Source organism: Hyperolius riggenbachi, chromosome 8 (assembly GCF_040937935.1).
Source record: "Hyperolius riggenbachi isolate aHypRig1 chromosome 8, aHypRig1.pri, whole genome shotgun sequence".
NCBI classification, from domain to species: Eukaryota; Metazoa; Chordata; class Amphibia; order Anura; family Hyperoliidae; genus Hyperolius; species Hyperolius riggenbachi.
The window spans coordinates 33012986-33026948 of NC_090653.1; the positions used below are offsets into that span (position 1 = coordinate 33012986).

General features: G+C 45.2%; 1 protein-coding gene across 1 annotated transcript in view; it reads right to left on the minus strand.

The window, feature by feature from the left end:
• Positions 1-3022: 3022 nt before the first annotated feature.
• LOC137527274 (serine/arginine repetitive matrix protein 5-like) overlaps positions 3023-13963 on the minus strand; it is a gene marked incomplete at its 5' end in the record, with an annotated part of 93894 nt that continues 82953 nt past the window's right edge. Inside the window, 2 exons of the mRNA XM_068247780.1 lie at positions 3023-3910; positions 7700-7800. Coding sequence (XP_068103881.1) covers positions 7726-7800 — 75 coding nt within the window. The remainder of the gene's footprint in view (positions 3911-7699; positions 7801-13963) is intronic.

Here is a 13963-nt window from a genome sequence, read left to right on the forward strand (position 1 = left end):
TCCACCCCAGTACTGTCTGTACCCAGATAGTCCTCCACCCCAGTACTGTCTGTACCCAGATAGTCCTCCACCCCAGTACTGTCTGTACCCAGATAGTCCTCCACCCCAGTACTGTCTGTACCCAGATAGTGCTCCACCCCAGTACTGTCTGTACCCAGATAGTCCTCCACCCCAGTACTGTCTGTACCCAGATAGTCCTCCACCCCAGTACTGTCTGTACCCAGATAGTCCTCCACCCCAGTACTGTCTGTACCCAGATAGTGCTCCACCCCAGTACTGTCTGTACCCAGATAGTCCTCCACCCCAGTACTGTCTCTAGCCAGATAGTCCTGTGCCCGGTACTGTCTGTACCCAGATAGTCCTCCACCCCAGTACTGTCTGTACCCAGATAGTCCTCCACCCCAGTACTGTCTGTACCAGATAGTCCTCCACCCCGGTACTGTCTGTACCCAGATAGTCCTCCACCCCAGTACGGTCTGTACCCAGATAGTCCTCCACCCCAGTACTGTCTGTACCCAGATAGTGCTCCACCCCAGTACTGTCTGTACCCAGATAGTTCTCCATCCAGTACTGCCTGTACCCAGATAGTCCTCAACCCCAGTACTGTCTGCACCCAGATAGTGCTCCACCCCAGTACTGTCTGTACCCAGATAGTTCTCCATCCAGTACTGCCTGTACCCAGATAGTCCTCAACCCCAGTACTGTCTGCACCCAGATAGTGCTCCACCCGGTACTGTCTGTACCCAGATAGTTCTCCATCCAGTACTGCCTGTACCCAGATAGTCCTCCACCCAGTACTGTCTGTACCCAGATAGTCCTCTGCCCAGGTACTGTCTGTACCCAGATAGTGCTCCGCCCCGGTACTGTCTGTACCCAGATAGTCCTCCGCCCCAGTACTGTCTGTACCCAGATAGTCCATCACCCCAGTACTGTCTGTACCCAGATAGTCCTCCACCCAGTACTGTCTGTACCCAGATAGTCCTCCACCCCAGTACTGTCTGTACCCAGATAGCACTCCACCCAGTACTGTCTGTACCCAGATAGTTCTCCACCCCGTACTGTCTGTACCCAGATAGTGCTTCTCCCCAGTACTGTCTGTACCCAGATAGTGCTCCACCCTCCTGGTACTGTCTGTACCCAGATAGTCCTCCGACCAGTACTGTCTGTACCCAGATAGTGCTCCACCCCGGTACTGTCTGTACCCAGGTAGTGCTCCACCCAGTACTGTCTGTACCCAGATAGTCCTCCACCTGGTACTGTCTGTACTCAGATAGTGCTCCACCCCAGTACTGTCTGCACCCAGATAGTCCTCCACCCCAGTACTGTCTGTACCCAGATAGTCCTCCACGTCAGTACAGTCTGTACCCAGATAGTCCTCCACCCAGTACTGTCTGTACCCAGATAGTCCTCCACCCCAGTACTGTCTGCACCCAGAAAGTCCTCCACCCCAGTACTGTCTGTACCCAGATAGTGCTACACCCCAGTACTGTCTGTACCCAGATAGTCCTCCACCCCAGTACTGTCTGTACCCAGATAGTGCTCCACCCCAGTACTGTCTGTACCCAGATAGTCCTCCACCCCAGTACTGTCTGTACCCAGATAGTCCTCCACCCCAGTACTGTCTGTACCCAGATAGTCCTCCACCCCAGTCTGTCTGTACCCAGATAGTTCTCCATCCAGTACTGCCTGTACCCAGATAGTCCTCAACCCCAGTACTGTCTGCACCCAGATAGTGCTCCACCCCAGTACTGTGTGTACCCAGATAGTTCTCCATCCAGTACTGCCTATACCCAGATAGTCCTCAACCCCAGTACTGTCTGCACCCAGATAGTGCTCCACCCGGTACTGTCTGTACCCAGATAGTTCTCCATCCAGTACTGCCTGTACCCAGATAGTCCTCCACCCAGTACTGTCTGTACCCAGATAGTCCTCTGCCCAGGTACTGTCTGTACCCAGATAGTGCTCCGCCCCGGTACTGTCTGTACCCAGATAGTCCTCCGCCCCAGTACTGTCTGTACCCAGATAGTCCATCACCCCAGTACTGTCTGTACCCAGATAGTCCTCCACCCAGTACTGTCTGTACCCAGATAGCACTCCACCCAGTACTGTCTGTACCCAGATAGCACTCCACCCCGTACTGTCTGTACCCAGATAGTGCTTCTCCCCAGTACTGTCTGTACCCAGATAGTGCTCCACCCTCCTGGTACTGTCTGTACCCAGATAGTCCTCCGACCAGTACTGTCTGTACCCAGATAGTGCTCCACCCCGGTACTGTCTGTACCCAGGTAGTGCTCCACCCAGTACTGTCTGTACCCAGATAGTCCTCCACCTGGTACTGTCTGTACTCAGATAGTGCTCCACCCCAGTACTGTCTGCACCCAGATAGTCCTCCACCCCAGTACTGTCTGTACCCAGATAGTCCTCCACGTCAGTACAGTCTGTACCCAGATAGTCCTCCACCCAGTACTGTCTGTACCCAGATAGTCCTCCACCCCAGTACTGTCTGCACCCAGAAAGTCCTCCACCCCAGTACTCTCTGTACCCAGATAGTGCTCCACCCCAGTACTGTCTGTACCCAGATAGTCCTCCACCCCAGTACTGTCTGTACCCAGATAGTGCTCCACCCCAGTACTGTCTGTACCCAGATAGTCCTCCACCCCAGTACTGTCTGTACCCAGATAGTGCTTCTCCCCAGTACTGTCTATACCCAGATAGTGCTTCTCCCCAGTACTGTCTGTACCCAGATAGTGCTCCACCCCGGTACTGTCTGTACCCAGGTAGTCCTCCACCCAGTACTGTCTGTACCCAGATAGTCTTCCACCTGGTACTGTCTGTACCCAGATAGTGCTCCACCCCAGTACTGTCTGCACCCAGATAGTCCTCCACCCCAGTACAGTCTGTACCCAGATAGTCCTCCACCCGGTACTGTCTGTACCCAGATAGCCCTCCACCCCGGTACTGTCTGTACCCAGATAGCCCTCCACCCCAGTACTGTCTGTACCCAGATATTCCTCCACCCAGTACTGTCTGTACCCAGATAGTCCTCCACCCCAGTACTGTCTGTACCCAGATAGCCCTCCACCTCCACCCTGGTTTTGTTTGTACCCAGATAGTCCATCCAACTGTATGTAAAACATGTAATAAAAATAATCATAATCCTTGCCAAGTAAAATACCTATTTCTCTAAGTTAAACCTCCTCAGGGACCTACAGCTGTCTGCTCACCCCCCTTTCAAGACAGTTTCAGCTACTCCTCTTTAAATCACGGCCACGCAGGAATGGGGGGAGGGGGTGTTAACTCCTCTGAAGCCACACCTTCTAACTGACAGTTTTCCTTATCATGGATGTCAGTCCTTAGATGGGAGGTGTGGCTCTAAACTGACTTCCTGAAGATGGAATAGGCAGGCAGCTGGAGGTCAGTAAGGAACTGAGGAGGATCAGTGCATTTTGAAAAACTATAATGCCATGAGACTGCAGCTTGCTTCCTCTGATGTCAGACTGTTAGGTAAGACCCAGAACTCCAGCAGTCTGGGACACGCCTTCTCCCATAAAGCCCTGCCTCCTCAGCCATAGACACAGCACTCCTCCTTCTGCATTGGACATGAACCGTTTGGATGTGGCGGCCAGTAGTCACATGACTTTTCCTTTGCAGACTAAACAAAGTATCTCTGCTGTTTTATCTTTAGCAGGCTTGCTTGTATAATGATTATTGTGGGAGGGTTGCTTTAGCCTTGTGTGAAATTTGGCTTTAATATAAAAGAGAGAATGTTTAAAACCATCACCTCAAAAATAACACAACCTTACAAACATCACTATGTGCTAAAATGTACATGGTTTTACACTGCCCATAATACAAAAACGTTTCTTTCTGATTTCAAACTGCTGCCGCGGCTCCAACATCAGAGCGTGTCCTGCGGGAAAAATTGAAACAAGCAAAGTAAATACAACTTTAAAGCGGGATTGTCAACCACAAAATCAAATTCCATTTACCCACTGCTCTGTGTTTATTATGCAGTCTACATCCTGACCCTGCAATGCAAGCATCCCAATATAATCATAAATGTTTCTGCTGTAATTAATGTTATCTCAGTCAGCCTGGCACTATTCTGGTACATTGCCGGGGAGAGCGAAGCTTGTTATCTCCCCTCCCATATGCCTGCTCCTCACTGATTAGCTGAGGGCAGTTCAGTGTGACATGAGGCTGAGAAGGGAAATACACCACACCCCTCTGCAGAAGCTGCTGAAATACGATCTATGCTGTGCTCATAATGTGTTTACAAAGCAAGCTGGATATGACCATGCATATGCAGTTCCTAGGAGGAAAAAAAAGAGTAAGGGAGGAAATTACATCAGGATTGGCTTCAGTCAGAGGCAGTAATGAGAAATGCCTGGAAATAGTTTTCTCTTTACTATATAAAATTCACTGAAATCAAAACATGGACAGTGCAATACATTTGTTATATAAGTAGAACAAGTATTTAACCACTTATATATGTGATTTTTTTCCTGGGATAGTATGGCTGTCCCTGTTGCTTTAAAAGACATACAAGGTGACTGAGTGTCAAAAAGTAAATACCTGTCATTGTTCATAATTTTTTTACGGACGCAGTCTGAGTCCTTGTTCTGTCCTGTAGGGTTTCAAATTTCCCTCCAAAGAGTCTGTGCAGGTTCCCAACCCTCGGCTGTGTCAGCATGGCTGAACCAGAAACAGAATCCCACCATAGACCGCAGACGGCGTCCCAAAAACATTATGAACGACAGGTACTTACTTTTTTTTTACACTCAGTCACCTCATATGTCCTTTAAATCAAATTACATTTTCCAAATAAAGCTGTTCCCTCTGTTAAAACGCATTCTAAAAAAAATATATAAACTATCCTAAAATTTAACAGGAGAAAAGAATCAGAAATAAGAGTTTCATTACATTTTTAGCCGCTGAAATGGAACCTGTTTTGGGAAATAGGGAAATGACAGCAGGGACTGGATGGAGATGCCCGAAGCCTCTGCTAGTCAATATGCAAATAAATCCAACTCGCATGCAAATTGTATGCAGCTTGAAAATGAGCCAATCAAATGAACTTCCCACTGATTGTACTGGCCTAAAGCTGCATACAGTTTGCACTAAATTTGAATGCAGACTGGAGTTATTTTCATCTCATTGACCATCTCTACTCTGCTGCTGTTCAGTGTAAAATTAAAAAAAATAAACAAACAACACAGATAGTGCTGTCTAGTCAGGGCCGGCGCTACCATTAAGGCAGAGGAGGCAGCTGCCCCAGGGCCACAGAGCTTGTAGGGGCCCCCAGTGGCTACAAGAGGAAAAAAAAAATTTTCAAATCGGCCTTATAGTTTTTGAGAAAATCGATTTTAAAGTTTCAAACACATTTAAAAACCTGCCGACTTTAATGGTTAATAGCAAATCCACCTTAAATGCTAGAAACCCTAAATTTGCAGGATATGTTAAGGAGATCATTAGGAATAAGAGGAAAAAACAATTTTTCAAAAAGACCTTATAGTTTTTGAGAAAATCGTTTTTAAAGTTTAGAAGGAAAAAAGTATAGTTTTAAATGCGGTAAATGTCACTTTTAGTAGCAAACCTAACAGTAGTGTAATTTTACATGTATCAAAAGAAAGAGCAATACATTTCCTGACGGGGTTTCCAGGGGGTCTATACGCAGCCGCAGCGCTTTGGCCAGGGATCGCTATACAGCCGCAATATGGCTGTATGAAGATCCCTGGCATTTTTTCCTATTTTCCCAATTTTTTTTATGTTTAGAGTGTGGGATTTTTTTTTTTTTTTTTTTTATTATGTGGGGTCCCCCCTCCTGAAACTTTTTAACCCCTTGTCCCCCATGCAGGCTGGGATAGCCAGAATGTGGAGCTCTGACCGATTGGGACTTCACACCCTGACTATACCAGCTGCAAAAAAGGTCCCCTAATGCCGATTTTTGTTCCGGGGTATATGTTGGGGGGCCCCCCAGGTTTATTTTGCCCTGGGGCCCCATTGTTGCTTAAACCGGCCCTGTGTCTAGTTCAGCACTTCCCTACATCTTTGACCACCTCCTGATGCTATTCTTTATTGGTAACCTCCCACTCGATCCGGGTTCCTGTCTTCATTTTTGGAGTGGGGATGGCAGCTCTGCTCCTAGTTCCATCAGTTATATCTCCCACTGACCAATGTTTTGTGCCATGGAGTGTTACTCTACAGGGAACTGTGTCTGGAAAGTGGCACTGAAGTAGTAGATCCAAAAATGGAGGCAAGCCAACCTGGGAGGGGAGGAGACCACACACACACACTACTGTAGTATGAAAAATAGCAGGAGGAGGGGACAGTAATGCAGGGAAGTGCTGAGATAGTTAGAACTAGTCCTGTTTGTGTCTCTTTTTTTACACTACTCTTAGAAGAGCTTTAATAAAACAAAATACTCTATGCAGGTGAAACTCGAAAAATTAGAATATCGTGCAAAAGTCTATTTATTTCAGTAATTTAACTTAAAGAGACTCTGTAACAAAATGTTCAGCCTTCTTTATTCTATCCTATAAGTTCCTATACCTGTTCTAATGTGGTCTGTCTTACTGCAGCCTTTCCTAGTTGCACAGTGACTGTATTATCTCTATTATATAATCTAATCTTCTTTCCTCTGACGGCTTTGTCGGGCTCAGGCACTCAGGCAGGAATGTGCTGTTCTGCTTGTGATAAGATAGAAGCTATACACACCCTCTCCAGGCCCCCTGCAGGTTCTGCATGAGTCACAGACTGACCTACTCTCAGCCTATCACACTCTGTTTTGTTCTTTTGTTTGTAAACACTGCCTAAAACTGGCAAATACAAGCCAGGATCGCAGCAGGGAGTGGCAGAAACAGCACAGAGGGGCCCAGGAGAACAAAATGAATAGAATGGTATGCTTTTTATTGTAAGAATTTTAGAGTACAGATTCTCTTTTAAAGGTGAAACTAATATATGAAATAGGAAGCCTTTGCAGGTGTTTTGGATGAATTAGCTGATTGGAGTCTGACTCTTTGAGCCTAGAATATTGAACCTTTTCACAATATTTTAATGGTCTGAGATTTTGAGTTTGGGGTTCTCATAAGCTGGAAGCCATAATCATAACAATGATAACAAATAAAGGCTTGAAATATCCATGTAATGAGTATATTTCATATATTATATTCACCTTTTAAAGAGAATCTGTACTCTAATATTCTTACAATAAAAAGCATACCATTCTATTCATTATTTTCTCCTGTGCCCCTCTGTGCTGTTTCTGCCACTCCCTGCTGCAATCCTGGCTTGTAAATAACAGTTTTAGGCAGTGTTTACAAACAAACTAACCAGCTTCTAATAGGCTCAGCTAAGCATAGTGTGTGAGTCATTCAGAGTGTGCAGGGGGCCTGCAGAGGGTGTGTATCGCTTCTACCAATCACAAGCAGCCCTGCACATTCCACACAATCAAGCCTTAGCCCGACAAACAGGACAGAGGAAAGATACATTGATTTATTACAGAGACAGTGCAGTTAGGAAAGACTGCAGTAAGCCAGAGCAGATTAGAACAGGCATAGGAACTTATAGGATAGAAGAACTAAGGCTGAAAAATTTGTTACAGAGTCTCTTTAAGGTGAATAACTGAAATAAATGGACTTATGCACAATATTCTAATTTTCCGAGTTTCACCTGTATGTCAGATTTAAAAAATACTCACCAATTGTTTTACTTTCTCTTAGACGCTTACTCATCAATGTCGCTTCCTTCCTCATCTTCATCCTTGTCTTCATCCTCTATGCTTGATTCCGAACTTTTAGGCTGTAAAAAGCAAAACACAGGAAAGGATTATTCCGAAAGACATCACTAATGAATCTGTCAGGGGTGTCAGCCTTGTTTTGTAAACCAGCTATGTGGATATCGTGGATGAGTGTATATCATTGGACAGATAAACACACTGAACGAAATCCAATTTAACAGTAAAAACTGCCATTACAGTTGAATGGTGCCAATTTCACTGTTATGAGAGAAAAGGGGCAGTAGGTACTACCCTCTGGTGCGATCAGACCCCTATAGATGCGCTCAGCTGCTCCCAGAAAAACCGCTGTGGAAAAACATAAGAAGAGAAGGGGCGCTATGAGCCTTCTATACAAGACAATATCCTCATCTGCTGGGCAGGTCTCACCTGTTTGTAGTGTGGCTGGTACAGCGTACACAGCCTCGGTGTGCCTGCGTCCCGCTTGGCCGAGCTGGGGACCGAGCTCTCAGCGTGGGGGCGGATGTGACGTCACGTCCCAGGCTCCTCTGTGGTAGGTAGTGATAGCAACCAGGACGCTCACTCTCTAGAGCGGTGGGGAGAAGTCCTGTCCTATCCAGGAAGCGCAGCCGTGAGTGGAACACACGGCTGTGTATATGATAAAGGAGTAGGGCTAAAATTGTACTGGCAAAGTACAAATTTATTAAAATCAAACAACGCGTTTCGCAGAGGTACGCCCTCCGCTTTTTCAAGTTAGTTATATAAACTTTAAAAAACTCCTTCCTTAAATACTCAGTATACACTTTCTAACAGCCAATAGGCTTAACATGGGCAGGGATGTCATTACCATAGTCCACCTAAAAGGTGGTTGATATATATCTCCTATTAAAGGAGCAATACCAATATAATTCGCTATATATATTTAGTAGTTTACTGTGCACACTTAGAATAATTAGTTACAATTAATATTGAATTTAATAATTAGGCTGCAAAGACACCCTACTGTATGTTAGACCCATAGGCCTCACAAACGGCAATATCCCCCCCATAAACCACCCACAAACCCTACATATACAGTTTTCCCAGATGGCAATAAAATCCACATGAATGGCAAAAAGGAAATAATAAAATACACTAAGGGGAAAGAGGTTATGGCAGAACAAATATATATATATATATATATGCTCGAGGATACGCGCGCATCGGCACATGAGCGCGTGCGGGCGAGCACCAGGGTCCATGCCCAGGTACCGCACGCACCCACTCGCGTAGCCCCACCCACGCCATCCCCACAAACGAGCCCCCTGTCAGAACTATCGTACAACCGGCTGGAGGTGGCTCATTTCCTCCAGACACTTGTTGAGGCCCCCTGGCTCCAGGGTCCCTAGCTTTAAAATCCAAAATGACTCACGTCTACATAGGACACGATACCTTTCATATTTATTATGGTGTACTATCTGTTCCATGAGAGTGGCCCTCAAAAGTTTGAAGTCCCTATCATGAACAAGATTGAAGTGTTTAGATACCCCATGGTTTAATTCACCATTTTTAATATTAGACCTGTGTTTGTTCAATCGCGTCTGGAACTTTTGGGTGGTACGCCCCACATAAGAGAGGCCACAAGGGCAGCTTAATAAATAAATTACATAGGTGCTATGACATGTTAAATAGCTTCCTATACTATATTCGATGGAGGAGCTAGTTTTAAATGTGCGCGCCCCGTTATTCAATGTCTTACAAGTTAAGCATCGTGTAGATTTGCATGAGAAGCACCCCAGTCTGCCGCCGCCTCTATTCTGCACTTTCATCTTATCTACCATCCCCCCCGTCGGTAGCCTACTGGGTGCAATATGTCCCCTTATGGTTTTCCCTCTCCTAAAGACCACTCTTGGTCTCCGGGGGAGGGTCTGCTCCAAAATGGGATCACTCAGCAATATTGGCCAGTACCTACTAAAGATCTCTTTGCATTCATTGGCCTGTCCTGAATAGTTTACCACTATGGGCAAGCTCCTAGAGATCGGTTCCGTAGATCCAATCGAGGTTTTCACTGTCGGATTTGGAGGCAAGAGGCACTCCTGTTGTGTCAAAGCAGCTGCTCTATTAAACGCTGATTCCACCAAAGCCACTGGATAGTGTTTTTCCAAAAATCTGGATTTTAGAATGCCCGCTTGTTGTTGGAAATCATCTAATCTCGTACAGTTACGACGTAGTCTTTTGAATTGGCCAAATGGTACGTTTTTAAGCCACGGTTTGTGGTGGGAACTATAATAGTCCAAATAGCCATTTTTGTCAGTGGGCTTAAAATAATTAGTCGTATGGATCTCTCCACTCACTGGATCCACCTCTATGTTAAGATCCAGGAAGTGTACTTTAAGGGGATCTGTTTCCATGGTAAATGACAGGCCCAGTGTATTTGCATTCAAATGGTTTAGATACCCCTGTAAGTTCTCTAGGGAGCCCTCCCATATACATAGGATGTCGTCTATGAAACGGCGATGCAGGACGAGGCCCGCCCGGTATGGGTTGGTGTCGGACCATATATATTGTTCCTCTAACCAGCCCATATATAGATTTGCAAAGGCCGGAGCGAACCTCGTCCCCATCGCCGTTCCACGCAGCTGCAAATAAAAAGAGTCCAAAAAAGTAAAATAATTGGTCTTTAGTATAAAGTCTATAGCATCCAAAATAAACTGTTTCTGTGTTTGGGGCATCAGAGGATCCCCCTCCAAGTAATGGCCAACAGCTCTGAGACCCAGATCGTGGGGTATATTTGTATAGAGGGCACTCACATCTAGGGTTGCCCATCTATACAAAGTAGTAGACCACCTAACATCACCCAACACCTGCAAGGTGTGGGTTGTATCTTTTAAATATGCAGGTAATTGGCATACAAATTTTTGCAAATGGAGATCAATATAATGTGATAGTGAACTAGTAATTGACTCTATCCCCGCAATTATGGGTCTCCCGGGGGGGTTCTGGGTACACTTGTGCACTTTTGGGAGATGATAGAAAAAGGGGACTTTAGGGGCCTCAATATTCAAATAGTTGTATTCATCAGTCTTAAGTACACCCTCAGAATAGGCCTGACCAATTAGGTCCCTATATTTCTTCAAGAAGTCACCTGTAGGGTCATAGGTCAGTTTTCTATAATACAAGGGATCCTCTAGTAATCTGAGGGCTTCCTTTATATAGACATCACGATCCTGTACTACAACTCCCCCCCCCTTGTCTGTTTCCCTAATGACAATAGTCTCATTTGCTTTCAAAAGTTTTAAAGCTCTCTTTTCATCCTTGCTTAGATTCTGTCTATAGATGGGTTTATTATGTAATTTAAGTAAATCACTAGTAACTAGTTTGCAAAAGGTCTCTACTTGAGGGCCCTTGTATTGGGTAGGATTAAATTTCGACTTTTTTTTAAGGTCCGTATGTATAGGTTTAAGTAGGGCTAGTTCTAGAGGGTCGTCTGGCACCTCACAGAGTGGGTCAGCCAGAGTCATAGCGCCCACAAATTCTATTTCGGTATCCCTAGTTCGATTAGGGATCCTCTTGTCATTTTTTAATGCAAAGTATCTCTGCAATGATAGTTTACGAACATATGCATGCACGTCAGTGAGTATTTGATATGTGTTGATTTTTTCACTCGGACAAAAGGATAAGCCTTTATTCAATACTGATATTTCATAATTGGTGAGGGTATAAGATGATAGGTTAAAAATGGGGACTGACTTGGTGTTATTGGTCCTATCATTTGTCAGTGTGGTCGTTTTTGTACCGGCTCCCCGTTTCCCTCGTTTATTTCTTCTATTAGATTTGATTCTGAGAGGGACCTTTTCAGGCTTTCTCTTTTGAAATACTCCGTGATGCGCGGAAGGGTCGATAGGGGGATCCGACTCCTCATTATCCGCTGGGGAATGGGGATCTGGTCCCCCCCTAAAAAAACCTTACAAGGTGAGTCCAGACCAGACATATTAGTTCTCATTGCTCGATTTTTGGATGTCTCTGACGTCTTTGGTTTCTCAGTCTGGTCATTGTTCTCAATAGGGACCTGTATAGTAGGTGGCATTATCTCGCTTGGGGGCACTTCCTCAGTGGAAGTTTCCACCAGAGGAATTGTGTGTATCAAAGCTTCAGTAGTTATTCTCCGATGACATGTTGCTAAGTTGATAGGGGGAAGGGGGGAAGATAGATGGACCTCAGTTACCAACTGTAGTGCATTGACCAATGGACTACAAGGAGCAGCCTTGGGCAGCTCTGTATATGAGTTCTCAAGGGACATTTCTAGGCTATCATCAACTGACACTGCAGTCTCCAGTATGCCACCACTAGGTGGCATCACACTAATATTGGGTGTACCTGACTGGGTCGGTTCCTTATTTAGAACTATAGGTGTGTCGGGCTTATGGATCGGGATAATCCGTGCAGGGCCCCCCGGTGTTCTAGACCAAGTTTTTTTAGAATTATAAAATGTTCTAACATTATTAGTGGCAATACCATAAGTTTTTGGAGTGTTTCCCCCAAATAGCCTCTCTCTTTCTCTAAAGTTAGGATATCTACCTCTTGAGGGAATGGGTTTATTGGGTATCCAGTTTCTTCTGGTATTTGTCTTAAATTTATTATAATGTGGTGTTCTCCCATGGGGTATATTCCGGGTTCCCGGGTATCCTCCAGTGTCAAAGGAAGATTTCCTAGTATACCCAGGTGTTAGGCTTGTAGAAAGGGACATTAGAGGAGGTATGTTGGACGGTGGACAATTAGGATGATCGAGTTGGGTGTGTGTAGGTCTTGGCACAGCAGGGTTCGAACTCGGAACCTCCCTATGGCATTTCCATGCCCTATTCTGGCCTCTATCATAGTCTGCCTTATCCCTAATAAATTTGGCCATCTTCCTATCATATTGGTCTTTCTCAAAATGACGCAATCTCTCAGTTACCTTACGGTCCCAAGTTTTAAAAAAGGGATCCTCTCTATAGATTTTTAATGAGTTCAAACAGTTCTCTATGTCCACCTGTAAGAGGCAGACTAATGATTCCCTTTTATTGATAATGAGGTCCATAGCCTCAATGGATTTACTGTCCCAAAAGGTGTCCCATACTTCTGTATAGCATGTATCGGATGGAAAGGCTGATTGGATGGGGACTCTCAGACCTCTATGTACTATTCTCGCCTTTTTGTACATTTCCATAAACACAATGTCTATTGAATGTTTAATTTCCCTCTCTAGGAGTTCCTCCAAACATCGTATGAGTTGTAGTATGTTTTTTTCCTTAGTTTCATCTCGTATTATGGATGTATCTACTACAGGGTTTTGTCCCAGCGATAGTCTATACTGTTTTCTATGCAAATAATAATCCATAGCAGTGGTCTTGCTGGTGACACGAATACATAGAGAGAAAGGGAACACGAAAAAAAAGGCTAGTCAGCTATACTGACCAGCTGATATACATATATATACAACATGCATGCACTTGGTAAAAAATGTTCTTGGTAAAAACATTCATAAACTCAAATGACAAAATGATAATAATTCACCAGTCCTTAGGGGTCTCCGCTCCACCATACACTGAAGCCAAAGGCAAACAAAGTTCAACAAGAGAAAAGGGGCAGTAGGTACTACCCTCTGGTGCGATCAGACCCCTATAGATGCGCTCAGCTGCTCCCAGAAAAACCGCTGTGGAAAAACATAAGAAGAGAAGGGGCGCTATGAGCCTTCTATACAAGACAATATCCTCATCTGCTGGGCAGGTCTCACCTGTTTGTAGTGTGGCTGGTACAGCGTACACAGCCTCGGTGTGCCTGCGTCCCGCTTGGCCGAGCTGGGGACCGAGCTCTCAGCGTGGGGGCGGATGTGACGTCACGTCCCAGGCTCCTCTGTGGTAGGTAGTGATAGCAACCAGGACGCTCACTCTCTAGAGCGGTGGGGAGAAGTCCTGTCCTATCCAGGAAGCGCAGCCGTGAGTGGAACACACGGCTGTGTATATGATAAAGGAGTAGGGCTAAAATTGTACTGGCAAAGTACAAATTTATTAAAATCAAACAACGCGTTTCGCAGAGGTACGCCCTCCGCTTTTTCAAGTTAGTTATATAAACTTTAAAAAACTCCTTCCTTAAATACTCAGTATACACTTTCTAACAGCCAATAGGCTTAACATGGGCAGGGATGTCATTACCATAGTCCACCTAAAAGGTGGTTGATATATATCTCCTATTAAAGGAGCAATACCAATA